The sequence below is a fragment of the Lagopus muta genome, chromosome 1 (genome assembly GCF_023343835.1).
Source record: "Lagopus muta isolate bLagMut1 chromosome 1, bLagMut1 primary, whole genome shotgun sequence".
NCBI classification, from domain to species: domain Eukaryota; kingdom Metazoa; phylum Chordata; class Aves; order Galliformes; family Phasianidae; genus Lagopus; species Lagopus muta.
The window spans coordinates 23,884,286-23,898,015 of NC_064433.1; the positions used below are offsets into that span (position 1 = coordinate 23,884,286).

The window sequence follows — 13,730 nt, forward strand, 5'->3', positions numbered from 1 at the left end:
AAAAAGGTACTGTTTCTTTTGACAACAGTAGGGGTTAAACTTGACTCCTGAAAAAATGTATGTGTGTGTGTATTTGCAATGCATAAAGAAAAGGAGGTTCTCTTCTGCAGTGATAGTATTTCTGTAAGATGCAGTAAGGATTGTTAGAATCATAGAATTATAGAATTGGACTGGAAAGGGCCTTTAAAGATCACCTAGTTCCAACCTCGCTGCTGTGGGTAACCTGTTCCAGTGCCTTGCCACCCTCATCAAGAATTTATTCCTTATCTAAACTGTCTTTCAGTTTAAAACTGTTACTCTTTGCACTGTCACTACAGGCCATAGTAAAAAAAAAAAAAAGTCTTCCTTCATCTTTCTTATAAGCCCCATCAATTAGGGGCTTATATGAAAGGCCATAATATGGTCTCTGCAAAGTCTTTTATTTTCCAACACTGTCAGCTTTTCTTCATAGGAAAAGTGTTCCAGTTCTCAAATTATTCTTTGTGACCCTCCTCTGGACCTGCTCTAACCGGAGATTTTTGTGCTGGGAGCCCCAGAGCTGAACTCAGTACTCCTGGTAGGGTTTTGAAAGAGTGGAGTAGGAAGGGGACAGTCATCTCTGTTGGCCTGCTGGCCATGCAGTGCCTCTTTTGTGGCCCAGGATGCAATTGGTTTTCTGGACTGCAAGCATGCATTGGCAGCTTGTATCTAAGTTTTCGTCCAGCATGATCCCCAAGTCCTTTTCCACAGGACTGCTCTCTGTCTGTTCATTGCCCAGTCTGAGCTGATGATTGCCCAATGCAGGTGCAGGACTTTGCACTTGGCCTTGTTGAACGTCATGAGGCCTGTTTCTCTAGGCTGTCATTGTCCTTCTGAATGTCATCTCTTTTCACTAACATATCAGCTACACCACTTGGCACCACTTCCTTATGTACTAAACAATCCATCCATCATATTTCTCCAATTTAGAGAGACAAGTATGTTATTTGAGCCCATGTAAAAAGTCTTAAATCAAGGTAGCTAACATCAGTTGCTGTTTCTTAATCTGTCACTGCAGTCACTCCATAATAGAAAGTTGGTTGGATCCTGGGAAGTACCTCCTTTTTTACCCTTTTTAAAAACAAGTGTGATGTTTCCCTTGTTACGGTCACTGAGGGGTTTCACCTGACTGCCACAACTCTTTAAATATGGTGGATAGTGATTTGGCAACCTCATTTATCCATGATCTCGGAGGTCTTTTCCAATCTTTCTGATTCTATGATTCTGTGAGTCTTAGTTTTGTCTGTTTTATGCAGTAATGTGAAATGTAGTCCAATAATGGTCCAGGATGTTATAACATTGTAAAGTTGGGTAGGAAAATCAATTTTCTCATAGCTCATATTATGTCAGCATAGCATTTCATATATTTTCTGTTAATCCTTCCTTGTCTCTTTTTTTTTTTTCTCTCCATCTATGTGTTATCTTGAAGATCAGGTATTAAGAAGGATATGTGAAAGTTTCTCTGACTTTTGGGTTTGGGTTTCAGCAAGCTGTATTTCTTCTGCAGAGCATTGTGACTCCTGTGGTACATGTATTTCTAACTCTAAAAGGGTTGAATGAGACTCTTCTTCATACAAAATAAGGAGCAGTGAAAATAGCTAGAGGAATCTAGCCAGTTACAGTGTAGCATACAGTGTGTCATTGTATATAAATATATTTCTACATATACATAAACCATTTGAGATCTCTAAAGGTGTATTTGTGACCACTTGTACTGATTTTCCTCAAACTTCCCTTGTGCATGAAAGGGAAAATGCCCTGAGAGAGGGTAGTTCACAGAGATGCATCTTTAAACTGTGTTATATTATCTTCAAATCATAAATCATACACTTGAGAGATTGTGTTAGTTTGTGTTATTTTCTCATAAATGCAACGACTCAGAATGTACTGTAGGTATAAATAAGTCGTAATAAGTCACGTTCATTATAAAGAAGGAATTTCTTCACTGTAGGTGAGGGCTCAGAACATATCTTTCATGTGTCATCAGCTGAAAAAGAGACGGTCAAGGATGCCATTGAAACCTGTGGAAGGCAGGTATGTGAAAGCAAATATTATATCTGAATTGGTAAACTGTATTATGTGTTAATGTATAAGAAAGCTTACCAGTCAGTAAATAGTTCTGAGAAAAGAGTCTTGTACATGAAGTTTGTATCATTTGAAGTTAGATACTGTCTTCTTATGGTTGTGTAAAATGCTTGCCGTTGTGATGGATACTTGACATTGTCCTGCTATGTTTCCAGCTGGTTTGCTTAAACATTGACCTCTGTTTTTCTTTGTGTGCAATGCTGATAAAAAGTGCAGTCACGTGGTGGGTTTTTTTTCCTATGCAAAATACATATTCAATTAGGAGCAAGATTTTTCTATCATGTGATTATTTATTTGACAAAACATGCCAGATTTTCCTCTTTGTAAGAGAAAGATTAAGCAAAACCTTGAAATATGATGATCTGTCCATGCATTCTCTGCCTCTGCAAAATATATCCTTGTCTGATCAAGTTAATAAGTGTTTGAAAATATATTTTTTGGAGGCCATTGTAGAGGCATATAAACCAGGTATCCTGTTTGTACTGGGCATACAGGACTGCGTAGGGGTCTCCAGTGAGCGTCTGGAGTCTTCTGTAATACCTCAAGGGACAGTGGAGTAAGAAATAATATCCATCATACATCCAAGGCACCATGGAAGAGGGATGTGATTAATTTCAGCAGATAGAGAACAGGACTTAAGTGTTGGAAGGTGATAGCAGATGTGCAGAGTGAATGGAGCTTGGGAGTGGAGTGGCTGAGAGAGGTGGTGACTGAGATACTCCTCTGCATTGTGAAAGATTTTTGTGGAGTTAAGATGTGGGAGGAGAAAAGGGCCTGTATAACCAGAGTAAGAAGATCAGTGGTTGTGGTCCCTTGGGACGCCAAGGTGGCAGGCCTTATTCAGAAGGGAACACAAACCAAGGATAATGTTGCAGGGACTGAGGCACACAGTACAAGCAGTCAGCACCAGAGAGGAGCCAGAGATATGAGGAGGCTCGGTAGTTTTGATAGATGTCTTGGTTCATGATTTTGGGCTGAGGGCAGCAGCGAACAGGTTTTCCTAGTAAATATTTGTCTTGGGAGCTTGGAATGTAATTTAATAATTTTGACTCTGGGGAGCATAAATGATTGTAATGTAATCAGTCCCTTGTGGTGGATAGTAACAAGCTTGTTATGATCACTCACTCTGTGTTAACTCAACTAACAGGGTATTGTAAAGTGCCAGTCAGTAGAAAGTGATGGAGGATGGGAAAATTTGGGCAGTTGTGTTTTATGTTGTTCTTGATTGTTGGTTTCTTTTGATTTTTATTTTTATTTTTTTTTAAATTTTTATTTTTATTTTTTAAGTACTAAAACATAAACTGCATAGTGACACATTTTAGCCTGCCTGCTCTCTGTAGTTGGCTAAAGCAATTCTCGTGTTTGGAGAAATCTAATGGCAGAAAAACTATTGTTTCTAAACTAGATCCTTTCATTTTGAGGAAAAAAGAAATAAGGTGGTACCTTTGTTTTTTGTTGTATGATAGAATGAGTTTGCAATGTAAATTACATGGCTTAACCGTAATTTCCTTTTTCTTGGTAATTTTTCTGTCTTTACCTGCTTACTTAAGGATAAATATGTTTTAGAAACTACCAACTTGATAGAAAACCCAGCATATGAAATACAGACTGACAAAGCAGAAATTTCTCATCAGGAAGCCCTAGCAGAAAATGAGGAATCCCACAGTGCTGTCAAGCATTTAAGTCTAAAGCCGTGGGAAGAAAGATATGAAAGAATGTGGGTTGAAAAAGAGAAAAGGGAATTGAAAACAAATTTTAAAAACATCACAGCAGAGCTGAAGCAGCTGTTCGGTGAAATTAATGAATCTGAGGAAACTACATCCCTTGTGGCAGAAGTGGCAGAAGATGACTTCAATGAAGAATTGAAGAGTTTTCGTGTTTCATCTTGTGTAACGGAATCAAATAATAAGTTAGAAAGTAAAGGTGAATTTGGAGATATGAAACTTAATGTAGACCTAAAAGAACCCGAAGTGGAAATTGTAGTTCAGAGTCTCGGTGTCCTTCCTGATCACAGTAACTTAAATGCAAACATGGAAAATACCTGGAGTACAGAGGAAGAAGACTGCACTAATTACACAGATAATACAAAAGTACCTCTAGCAAGAGGAGAGAAAATGGAAGAAAATGAGAATGGGATTGGTAGGAATGTAGAGGGAAGTCCTGAGTATTCCCCGAGACATTGTTTAAAAACAAATATTTTGGATGACATTTCTAATATTCTTCCTAAAATAAGACCTATTTCCACAAATGATGAAAGTACACTGGGTTTTATCAGAGAGAAGAAATTTGGCAAGGATGTCTGTTTTAGTGACAGTGTTTCCAGAGACTGCCTTATCAAAAACAAGAAAATAGGAGAAGCAGAAATTGAAAATCTTATTCCACATGATCAGCAACCTTGTGGCATGCTGAAAAGGAATCTGGATGAAGAATTAAAACAAGATGTGGAAAGATTTAAGAGTAAGGTAGGAATGCTGCAAATGGTATTCCTGGCTTTGGAGAAAGAGAAGGTACAGCTACAAAAAGAGGTAGAAGTTCACCTGCTTCTCCTTATTCCTTAGTCTTTCTCCATATCAATGGTCCTGTTCATGTTAGCTATTGATCATGCTTTGTGGAAATTGTTTTTCTTTTTTTTTGTTTTAAGGGAAGTACATTACTCATAAATAAGGAGAGCAGTGGTGAATTGTACTTTTCCCCACGATGTAATCAGAAGGTTTTGAGAAATCAAAATGTATTGATTCAGTTTAACAATAGGTGGCAGTCAGTTCCAGTGTAAGTAGTTATCACCACATTGCCATAAAAACAAATACATACAAGTACACCAGTTTTGATTCTCAATCAAGGAATGAAAATAGCTTCTGAACAGGGTCTTGACTAATCTCTTCATTTGCTGTGGTTTGTGCATGGCGTGCCTTCACTGCCTTTCACTAAAATTCCTGATTGCTGTGAAACTTTCTGCTTGTGAGGTTTTTTTCCTCATCATTAAGGGAGTACTCCATCATGCATCTACTCATATTTTTTTTATTTCTACAGCTAATGTTGTGTAGTCTGTCTAATTTCTTATCAGTAATGCACCCATCATGCCTTTATTGTTTCTTTCCTAAGGCTTGGGGTTTTTTTTTGTTGAACTTCAAATCATGAGTGAATTCGGTGTGTTTTCGTTGACTTGGTACGTTTTGTAGAGTAATTTTTGTGAAAATTCTTTTTTATTTTACGTTATTTTAGAAGTCAAGCTTATATTATTTGGTCTTACATTGCCTTTAGAAACAGAAAAATGTATGAAGCTTAATTTTCTCTTCATAGGTTGAGAAGAAAAAAAAGAAGCAGAAACATTTCAAAATGCAAGCAGTGGAAAAAGAGGATGGTCTTGATAAATTAAATACACCAGCAGGCAGTATTAACAATCAACCAGTTAAAGAAGAGCTTGCTCTAAGGAAGAATGAGAAAAAACTTGAGGATGAAAAAAAGATAGAAGAAAAACGCACAAAGAACTTTTCATCTGAGGAGAGACCAAAATTAACTAGAATGCCAACAAAAGGGTAAACTAATAAAACATTCTGCAATTTTTATTTGTAATATTTAGGGGTTTTAGCTTTAGGGATTTTTTTATCTTGTATTTGAAGCACTCTCCTCAGTGTTGAAAGCTATGCTGAGTAGTCTCCTACTTCTCAAACTTTTAAAAAAATATATTTTTCTGAGAACTAAGTGCACAATGAAGGTTCAGGTTTATTTCATTGGAGGAGATAAAGGTCTTAATTGTAGAATCATAGAATGTCCTGGGTTGAAAAGGACCACAATGATCATCTAGTTTCAACCCCCCTGTTATGTGCAGAATCGCCAACCACCAGACCAGGCTGCCCAGAGAATTTTTTCCTCAATACTGACACTAGTCATGTCTTCAGAATCTTAGCTGGAGGTTGAGAAAATGTTATGTTCTTAATAAATAGCCACCCAGAACAGAAAAGCAGGAACTCAGTTTACTTTCTCCCTTTTCTAGGAGATATTAGTGTTCCTCATGGAATTGTTTTCATTAAACTCAGACTCTCTTTGTCAAGAAAAAGGGAACAATAATATTACCAAACAATTCTAAGAAGTTTGAAGAAAGCAAAGATGCTTTTGCATTACCCTTGGCAGGAATTTTTATCTGCACCTTCTTCAGGAAAATCTGTGCTCTAAGTACATCCTTTAATGGGGAGAGAGAGGTGTTCCAGCTTACTTGAGTATCTTCCCAGATCTTGGGAATCAAGCCTGTGTTTTAACAGGCATTTTTAGTCTTGATTTTTTTTCATAGAGTGTTTTTTATTTTATATAATGTACTCAATTGGTGACTTTTTTTCTTTCTGTTCAATACAGTAAATCTGTTATGAATGCAAAAGGTATGAAGAAAAATGAGAATAAAAGGCAGTCTTCAAAGCAGAAGGCTAATCAGAAGATTCAAGTAACGGATGATAGCACTTGCAGTGAAACATCCCAAACTGAAGAAAGGTACTGAATATAAGGAATATGATAAATACATTTAATGATTACAAAAATTGTCCTGAAAACTAAAGATAAATTTTACAAACTGAATGCGTACAATGATTTTCCCCTGCCAAAAATGACTTGAGGGTGTGCAGGTGGATGGCAAGATGGACGTGAGCCAGCAGTGTGCCCTCACAGCCCAGAAAGCCAACCATATCCTGGGCTGCATCAAAAGCAGCATGGCCAGCAGATCAAGGGAGGTGATCCTGCCCCTCTACTCTGCACTGGTGAGACCTCACCAAGTGTACTGCATCCAGATGTGGGTCCAGAAGAGATGTGGATCTGTTATACTGTGAATCCAGAGGAGGGCATAAAAATGATCCAAGGGATGGAACACCTCCCCTATGAGGACAGGCTGAGAGAGCTGGGACTCCTCAGCCTGGAGAAGAGAAGGCTCTGGGGAGACCTGAGAGCCTTTTTGGAGGTGCTTTTCAACTTTGGCTGTTGTATAATTAACAATATAATGCAGAAAAAAATAGCCTTCCAGCACACGTATGGTGTTTTTGTTGTTTTTTTTTTCTGCCTCCAACTACATGACTACGTATAACACAGTTATTGTATTAAACTGCAGTTTAATTCACTTCTGAAATTAAGTTTTCAGATCACTTTCAGTTATTTGTTGTTCATGTTGTGTAAGCATTCCAGTACTGAAATGTATTTCTGTTTTCCAGGTCTGCAGCAAAAACAGGGAGTGAAAAGGGCAAGGTACTGTAAAATTACTTTTTCTGATCGGTTTTTAATCACTTAAACTGTGTCAGCTTTTACATCATGTTCAATTAGATGCAAAGATTTCTGCTAATAAGCAGCTTTGTACTATTTGAGTCAAATTCATGGGCTGTGAGTGAGAGACTGAATTGTTCCTGCATTTATAATGATCTGTAATAACATAGTTTTGTATACATACTGTGTTGTCTGTAGGTCAGCATGCAAATGGATGTTACTGATGACCTTGATTTAACACAGTCATCTGATACAACTACAGAGGATGCTGAGTTGCCAACTTCAACTTACAAAGAAGCTATGTTGCTGTTAGAACAGCTTAGTGTGGATCATACAGGTAAGTCTCTAACTCACTTTGTCTTCTGTTACAAGTTCATCTTTTAAAACTCTCGTTTCCTTGTGTACCTTCACAGTTGCTTAGTGTCATATTTAGGTCTAATATTTATGATCAAAAATGACTCTTGCCCATACCCTACTCCCTAAGAAGTACAGGCTCCTGCACTGAATGCAGAATTTATCTCACCTAACCTCAGATGTCTATCTGTGTTGTCAACAAACACGCCTTACCTACCAGCTGTGTCTCTAGTCAGAACTGGAAGAGAAAGTTTTTGTAAAGTACAGACCAGTTCATTCAAATGTAGTGATAAAAAGAAAAAAAGACCAGTCTTTTTTTTTTTTTTCTTCCTCTTTATGTCCCTTAATAAGTAATGCTCCACAAAATAATGGTTTTGCTAAAAACAAATAAAGAAATCTATAATGAAATGTTGTAATATGCTTGCATGTATACACATAGCTTGATATAAATACAAGGAGCACTAATTTTCTCAATTTTCACTAAAACTTTATTAGGCAAATGTGGATTAACTGTGGCTAAAGGCCTTGTTTCCACCCACCTGCACTCTCACCTCCACGCTTCAACAGGAGAGGAAGGAGGTAAATAAAGGAGTTGAAAAAGCTCAAGAAATGTGATACAGACAAAGCCATCACTACTTTTTGTCATGGACAAAATGGGCTCCACTTGTGAAAATTAATTTCATTGCTTGCTAATTAAACTGGGGAGTGAGAAAAATAAAAATAAGTAAATAAAACACCTTCCAGCCACCACTTTCTCACACATAATTTTGCTTCTTCACTGCCACTTCCTGAGCAGTGCAAGGAGGATGGTGGCTTTCCAGTCAATACATGATAGTTCCTCTCTGCCTCTTCTACCTCTTCACACATTTTCTGTGCTCTAGCATAGGTCCTTTTACAGGCCAAGATCCTTTAGGGGAATTACCCACCTATTCTACAGTGGAGTCTTCCATGGTCTGCAGTGTGGGTATCTGCTCCAATGGGGCCCTTTCCAAGGGCTGGAGAGAAACACCTGCTCCATTGTGGTGCTCTTCACAGGCTGTTTGGGAACCCTCACCTGGAGTGCTTCTTTCTTCCTCTCTCTCTTTCATCTTACCTTTATGTTTCCACTGTTATTTACACCTGTTTTTCCTCCTCCTCTGCCTAAGTGGTGTTTTTGCCCTTTCCAAAATATGCTTTCTTGGAGGTGCCATAAAATTGGCTGATAGGCTGAGTTGTGTCCAGTAGTGGGTCTGTTGGACCCACTGCATTTGGCACAGTCTTTTGGGTATTTCTTATAGAGACTTCCCCACGACTAAAACCTTGACACCTATACCCACTTCACCAAAGAATTAAATAGATTGTAAAGTGGAAAGTTTTTATGCATATGTGCAGTTTTGTGTACTTTTTGTCTCTGTACAGATTCTGCTATTTTGCTGAAAATTCAAAACATACTTCTTGAATATGAACAGAGAATAGATCGCGAAAAAAATCGCTATGCAGCTCTCTGGAAAGAAGTCAGAAAGTTGAAAAGTGAAAAAGAGGAGTCACAGTTAATAGCAGAAGAGACTGAAGATTTGAAATCCACGTTGGCTCACCAAGAAATGGAATTGAAAAGTGATATCCGAAGCCTTAAGTATGTAATCTTGCATTTTGATTGTTTTTTATCCTGGTCATGTTTTAGAAGATGCTGGTAGTCCAGCCATCAACAGCATGCCAAGTCCCACCACTAAGCCATGTCCCTTAGTGCTACAGTCATGTGTCTCTTAAGTACCTCCAGGGAGTGGGACATAAAAGCAGTTTTGTGAGTTGTATTTCACAGGTTTTGTCTTTGTACCTTCTGTTTTTATATAAAATCAGGAATCATGGCAACTCCTCAGACCACAAATTGAAACAGTTTACTGGGTGTGTTTGATTGAAGGTCAAATTTGGTATTGTTTCCTTGTCCTCCTACTCCTGAGCTACATGCAGGTGGTCTTTAGTCACTGTTTACACCGTTTCAGAGGGGTGGTAAGCAGGCATTATATAAAATTCATTAAGAACAAATTCAAAGCCCTGCACATGGGATGGAGAAACCCCTTGTGAGGATACACAGTAAAATGCTCTTGCTGGTGAGCTGCTTTGCTGAGAAGCCTCTTGGGGCCTTGGCAGAGATTAAGAGCAACATGATCCAGAATGATCTTGCAGCTGAGAAGGCCAACAGCGTCCTGGGTTGCATTAAGAAGAGCAGAGACCCAAGAAGGTGAAGGGAGGGATCCATCCCTACTTAGCTCTTGTTGGTCTGTATCTGGAGCACTGGGTCCAACATTTGGCCTCCCTGTACAAGAGATCATAGTCAACATGTGTGAATTCAGCAGAGGCTTTCCAGGCTGATCACAGAGCATGGAGCACTTTCTCTGTGAGAAGAAGCTGAGGGAAATGGACTTCAAGGAGATATGCCAGCAGTCTCACAGTACATGGAAGGGGATTATGAGTAAGACAGAGTAAGACAAAGCCATTCCTAATTTGGCCTGGATTTGGTTCTAAATATCTTTTAAAATTCCCAAACATCTATAAAAACAAGGAATTAATTTATTCTTTATATGTAAAATCTCAAAACAGTATTAGCTAATTAGCTATATGTTTGTAAAAGCTGTACTTTTCAGGAAACTAAAGTAACAATTATATGTAAAGCTTTCTCCTTGAGTATAAGCTATTTAAATACTGATGTTACAGCCAATCTTTTGAGCTATTTATTAGTGGTTGCTGATACTCATTTTCCAGAATTAGTAAAGCAGATTTTTTGGGGTACCACTTTCTTTATGTTTGTAGTTACTTTCTTATTTGTTGACAAAAATATTGGAAAAATATTCAAAATAAGAAGCAAATACAAAAATGCTTTCTTGCTTACTTACTGTGGATACACAATGACAGTTTTAACCATATCAATGCTTATTGCTAATTATTTCAGTTATTAAAAAAAAAAAAGCCTAACATTCTCCAAGGTGTTTTTATCAGTTAGATGGAAAATCAAGTTGCTATTATTTCTCTCACATGTAAATCCAGTGAGTTTTAAAACTGTAACTGTGTTTTTTAATCATACTAAGCTTAACATTTCTAAATCCTTTTTGGAACACTATCCTTATCCTTTATTTAAAAAAAAAAAAAAAAAGAAAAAGTTACTTCACAGATGGTAAGCAGTTGTTATAGTCCTGGAAAGGGTTCTTAAAAGGTTTTGGATTTGTCTTAGACAAGTGATGTGTTGTTTTGTTAGTATTACTTGCAGTCACAGTGAATCCATAGTATGTAGATGATGTTCAGCATATTAAATACAGTATATTTTTTATATTAAAAATTTATGGTATTTTGATCTGGTAAGACTGTGAACTAATTTTGAATGAAGTGTGCACCTGTAATGTGAAGTTTTGGGTTTTTTTTTTTTAGGAATTACAGATGTGTGCATTATTCTTCATGTTTACCTATGTGAACTTAAAAATACATGATAAATTTTGTACATTACTAAATGGCTTATTTGTCAGCCTTGTGCAGCTCATGTACAAAATGTCTTTCACCACTAATGGAATGAAATTAGAGTTATTTTAAAAGTTTAAAATTGCAGCAAAACTTCTGTATTTGAAAAGATGTGACATTTTTATGGTTTAATTTGTTTCTGCAAGTTCATGGTGTGGCATATTTACTTTTTTGTGAGTGCTTTAATTCCTCAAATATTCTCTTTTAAATCCCAGATTTTCTTTGAAACAAGAAGAGCAAAAGAGGCTTAGAGCTGAAATGCAATATGAAAAAATAGGAGAACAACTAAGGAAGAAAGAGGATCAATACTGTAGAGAGGCAGAGGAGAAACAACAACTTGAGTTACGTGCAAGGAATTTAGAAATGGAGTTAATAACACTGAGAAAGCTCATGAAACAGGTATATTAAACCTGTTAGCTTCTGTTTTTCTGCTTCTTTCTGATTGATATTTTATGCTAGTATGTTCAACAAAGCTTGTTTGTGAGTGAGGCATTATATAACCAACCATCTTGGTACATTTTGAGGACCATTGTCCTCAAACCAACGTGAACAAACAAGTTCATGATTCCTTTTCTCATTTTTCAGAATTATAATTTGGTTTGTGTTTCAGACAAAACCTCACTTTGAGTTATCTTTTCTAATTACTACAAAACTGTGTGTGTGATTTGTTTTTTTTCATTTTCAGGAGGAAATTAGAGTTACTGTTTATAGCACTCTTTCAAGTATACTTACATGGATTTAAATTTAGGCCTAAATGTTACTATTTGCCTGATAATCTTAAAGTCAGGACTGAATCCAGAAAATCTCTCAACTTTATTTTTATTACAAGCTTAATGCCTTATTTAATTTGATTGAGATGATGATGTTTTTACTATACATAACCTGCATAAATTCTTTTTTTACATACATTTTTTACATACAGTTTTGGGGATCTTTCCACTGGCCTTGACATACTTTTCAGCATTCCTGTCATGCAGTTTCAAATATACCTCAAAAATTCAGTCTGTTCTGTTGTGTTTTTAAGCCTCAACTTTGCAAAACTTACATTTGCAAACACATTAAGAACACATGAAAGTGATCATTAGGGATCTTCAGTGCCTACGTTGTTCTGGCAGGAGCGGGAAGTAGTTAGCATCACCTCTTTCAGTCTGCCTGAATTTTATGAGGGCATGATTGGCATTAGTTTACCTCCTGGTCTGTTTGTTCCACTGGTCAGTCCTCTTCTATGTCTCACTTCATTAATAATTTCTGGAAATCCTGTGCAACTCATTTTGTACAGCAGTATTGCTAGATTTTGGTAAACTGAAAATATATTGGCATATGTTCTGAAGCATTTCTAAATATTAGTAGAAGAGATGGAGGCTTAGGACCTTGCAGTGGAGTATAGACAATGTAATTATTGTGCTTTTGGAAATGTTACTCATTTGATTTATGCAGTTCTTAATGTTAGTGTTAATATTGATGAATAGATGTTTTCAGATCTTTGATTGTAAGCATACGAGTGTTCATCTCTATTTTTAGTGTGTATATGTAGTATGTTAGAAAGAGAACTTGGCTTTCTGCTTAAACTGTGTACATTTCCAAGAATAGTAGTTTGGGGTGGTTTTTTTTTTTTTTCCATTTGTTATGGAGAGAGATTCATTTCATTAAGTATAGAACTTCTATAATGCTGATTTGTGCAACGGACACACACTATCCTTATAACTTTCAATTCAGATAAACCTAAACACAAACAAACCTAAATTTGTTTGCAAACATGGAAAATTGATATGCAGGTCGTTCTATGATTTTATGATAAATAGCTCTTACTAGAATTACTAGAAAATAGGGATGCAAAGAAGAATGAAATAGGAAGGTATTGCTAATTTTGCTCAAGATTCACAAGCTTAATTATATTACTGTAGATTGAAGAAGAGCGTGATGAAACACAGAGACAGCTCTCTCAGGAAAAGAGTGCTAGAGCTCTACAAGAAGGAATTTTGAACAGCCACCTGTGGAGACAGAAGGAACTGGAAGAAGAGACAAGAAAAACTATAGGAAAAAATTCAGAGGTAAGCAGTTCCATTTCTAATTAATTTGGTTATATTTCTCTGTGCTCATTCTAGAATCATAAGAAAAATAACATTTTGTGCATTTTGGTGGATTATCTACAGTTCATCAATATAACCCAGTTTTGTTACTGCTGTCTTTAAAAATTCTGGATAGCAGCATCAATCCCACATATACCTGAACTGCATGTGGAAGCAGGAAGCCACTGGAAAATAAGATGCTGTGTTCCCACTTCCTTAAGCTATCTGCTGTTCTTTACTGTATAGTTGCTATAATCATTTTTAAGGTTTCTATCAGTGAAACATCCAGAAAACTCGAGACTAACAAGGAAAGAAATTGCCTGAGACTGTGATCCTATTACTTGGCTTTTGAATTGGTTATTGTACTATCACCACTTTCTTGTTTCCATTTTTTTCATCTTTTGGCTTCGTAAATTATTTTTATCTCAACCCATGAGTTCTATTTTGTTTCCAGTCTCTCCCTCATCCCACTTAGTGGTG

The 13,730-nt window shown here is 36.8% G+C and overlaps 1 protein-coding gene across 33 annotated transcripts in view; it reads left to right on the forward strand.

Annotated features, from left to right (window-relative positions):
* ANKRD26 (ankyrin repeat domain containing 26) overlaps positions 1-13,730 on the forward strand; it is a 59,854-nt gene that overhangs the window by 31,020 nt on the left and 15,104 nt on the right. For 19 of the 33 annotated variants that reach the window (XM_048956988.1, XM_048956997.1, XM_048957052.1 and 16 more), the window contains 9 exons: positions 1,970-2,052; positions 5,404-5,639; positions 6,454-6,585; positions 7,293-7,326; positions 7,540-7,678; positions 8,191-8,274; positions 9,094-9,307; positions 11,397-11,580; positions 13,086-13,232. In XM_048956988.1, coding sequence (XP_048812945.1) covers positions 1,970-2,052; positions 5,404-5,639; positions 6,454-6,585; positions 7,293-7,326; positions 7,540-7,678; positions 8,191-8,274; positions 9,094-9,307; positions 11,397-11,580; positions 13,086-13,232 — 1,253 coding nt within the window. Of the gene's footprint in view, positions 1-1,969; positions 2,053-3,653; positions 4,629-5,403; positions 5,640-6,453; positions 6,586-7,292; positions 7,327-7,539; positions 7,679-8,190; positions 8,275-9,093; positions 9,308-11,396; positions 11,581-13,085; positions 13,233-13,730 lie in introns of all 33 variants that reach the window. The other 14 variants (XM_048956903.1, XM_048956912.1, XM_048956942.1 and 11 more) reach the window with 4 other exon arrangements.